At 38.7% G+C, this 2,929-nt stretch overlaps 1 protein-coding gene across 1 annotated transcript in view; it reads left to right on the top strand.

Moving 5' to 3' along the window:
* LOC107701585 (monocarboxylate transporter 10-like) overlaps window positions 1-2,385 on the top strand; it is a 3,539-nt gene extending 1,154 nt beyond the window's left edge. The window contains exon 2 of the mRNA XM_016503632.1: window positions 2,204-2,385. Coding sequence (XP_016359118.1) covers window positions 2,204-2,385 — 182 coding nt within the window. The remainder of the gene's footprint in view (window positions 1-2,203) is intronic.
* Window positions 2,386-2,929: the final 544 nt, after the last annotated feature.

Here is a 2,929-nt window from a genome sequence, read left to right as displayed (position 1 = left end):
TGTGTGTGTGTGTGTGTTAGTTTGTGTGTTAGGTTGTGTGTGTAGGTGAGTGAGGGGCTCGAGTCCCCGCGCGCGGCTTACTGTATGATCAACAGCGAAGCGAAACATTACACCGCGTCGCCTGCTTTCGAAACAAAGTCATATAGAGAAAGTACTGCGGTCTAGTGTCGGGAAATCGGGTCGTAGCCAGTGCTTAGGGGACCCGGGGCTCGCTGGCGCAGTTTCACTCCAGTCAATGTTTATCAGCGTAGATTTATTTTAAAACCTGCAAAAAAAAACCAAAAAAAAAAACCTAGATTAGGAATACACAGCGTTAATTAAACGCGTGTTGTGACAACATGCCCCACTTTATGTGGGGATCTATTATAGGCTTTTCAGCCAGATGCTAAATCATTGTTTTGGCCAGACAACACCTGCTCTGTGAGAAAACACTTCAACCTTTCAGTATATGCATTAATATAACACCATATGCACTCTAAAAATGCTGGGTTATTTTGGCTAAGCTGGGTGGGTTAAATGTTCTTACCCAACATGCTGGGTTGTTTTATTTAACTCAACTATTGTTTAAAAATGACCATATAGCTGGCTTAAAATGGGCTGGCAATTAAAAATAACACACAGAATTACTAGAAGCAACAGCAATAATCAAAAGATGAACATTTATTAGTAAGCAAGAACACTCATGGACAAAACTATAAGACAATTTGAATTTACTTAGATGAATACAGCATAGTTTACAATATTGCATACATTTAAACTCATTTAACAAGCATTTTAGAAATACAAATCCTGCGTTGCATAAAAGAAAAGCATTTACAGCACAGTAAAGACTTTATAAATGAAATAAAACATATACAAACCTTTGTTTCAGCGGTCAGTGAGATTGACCCAGCAGAAAAACTACCCAACAGCCTCAACCCAGCATTTTTAGAGTACCGAACTGAAACATTGTAGTTGTTGGGTCGTTATTGAGGTGAATGTGCTGAAATGAGTCAGTTTTGACATATCAAACTGCAACCAAAAGGCCTCACTTTCTCAGTCACGTCACACCAGTGTTTCTGTCATGATTCATTTCCCTGTAGATCACTCATTTACTCAGATCTCAAGTGAAAGCGAGCACATTTTCACTACACTTTGACTGATGTTGGCAGGAAAGTCTTTAGAAGCGTCTGTGATGCTGTCGGTGGTGTGATAGTCAGCAGAAGTCACGCATGTGCGGGATGTTATCATGTTTACAGCAGTTCTGTTCCATCTTTCAGATGATTCTTTATGAAAGTCAGTTTATGATGCTCGGACTCATCTACATCTGAATGCGTATTACGGTTGAGACAGCTCAGCCCAAACCAATGATGAAGATTAATGGTGTTCTGATCAGTCGCCATACGGCTCCTCGACATGCCAGTTGACTACAGGCTTCTTCAGGACTTAAAACTGCATCAAAAAGACAAATGAAGGACTTAAAAACGGAGCAGAAAGTCTTGAATTCATAAAGTCACGGCATTAAATGTTGCATTCATTTGCAAAGAAATTAATATCTTCCTCAGTATTTTTGTCTTGTTTTCCAATATAAATATGCAAATGTTCTTAAATCAAGATTTACTTGAGATGCAAAATGTACATATGGGAGTCATGTTTTCTGAATTGAACAAAATGAAGGGAGTTTATGCTTAAAACAAGAACAAATATCCGTCATTCGGTATGAAAACGTGTGAAACAGTTGATTTTTCTGAGTTTATTGGAAGTTTTTTTTATTTTTTATTATCAATTTCTCAGAAAATAAGACTTATGCAATTTTGTTTCTCCAGTAAATGTATTTTGATTTAAGAATCTTCAGACATTTGCGCTGAAAAATAAGAGTGATTCGGAGGATGAACAGCACTTTTCTGCAGTGTCATCAGAAGATAGATACAGTAAGAGTTTCCACATTCCGTGTGTAGTGGTTCCATATTCATATTCACATTTACATTTAGAAACCATATTGAAGTATTGCATCCAATTGATTTAAGTCCTGAAGTCCTGCAGAAACCTTGTCGTTAAGCAGAGGCGTGTGAGGACATTGTGATTTTAATGAAACTTCTTGTTCTCAGAGTGGTCGAAGTGCTTTAAGCTGAAATGTGTTAAAGTCGTTAACACAACAATAGAGTAAATATAGCTGTGAAACGTTCCTGCCATTGTAAGTTGCCTTCACATTTGCAATTGACAGACTCGGCTGTCTTCAGTCCCTCATTAAACGTTTCCTGTGTAATGCTGGCGGAGGATTGCGTCATGTCCAGCTGTCCATGCACACATCAACACGGCTCTGTCGGCTCATGCCAGCGGCGCTCAGAGGTCAGTCTCCAGTCTGCCATCCGTCACTCCATCAACCACAAGAGCAAACGCAGCTGACGGTACAAGCTGTCAGTTCTTCAGCCAGCTGGAGTTCCTAGTACAGTTTAGTGTAGTCTACGAAATGTGATATATATATATATTAGGGCTGCACGATTATGACAAAAATCATAATTGTCGATTATCCCCTTGAAATTGTAATTGCGATTATTAATTACGATTATCACAATTTATATTGAATTATGTTTATACCATTGTTTGATGCAACTGCATGCCGCATTTTTATATGAACATAAACAAGCTGAAAACACTCTAACTGAAAAACCTTTAGTGCTTTTCTATAGTATTAAGCCTCAAATGTCAAATATACATTGGATTAGTTTCTTCTTTAAATTATAAAAAAAAGTAAAAATATGAATGGTATTATATAGGGATGCTCCGATTGATCGGCCGGAGATCGGCATCGGCCGATAATCACATTTTATGACTTGATCGGTACTCACTAACTTGGCCGATCTCACGAACCGATGGAGGACGTAACAAAACCGCTTCGGAGCCGTAACGCGCCGCAGACGTGTGCAGTGTAAATCAGGGGTTATACTTT

This window comes from Sinocyclocheilus anshuiensis, unplaced genomic scaffold, assembly GCF_001515605.1.
Source record: "Sinocyclocheilus anshuiensis isolate Anshui unplaced genomic scaffold, SAMN03320099.WGS_v1.1 scaffold5021, whole genome shotgun sequence".
In the NCBI taxonomy this organism is placed as follows: Eukaryota; Metazoa; Chordata; class Actinopteri; order Cypriniformes; family Cyprinidae; genus Sinocyclocheilus; species Sinocyclocheilus anshuiensis.
Note: the sequence above shows the minus strand (reverse complement) of the source record. Positions and strands in the feature narration are given on the sequence as shown.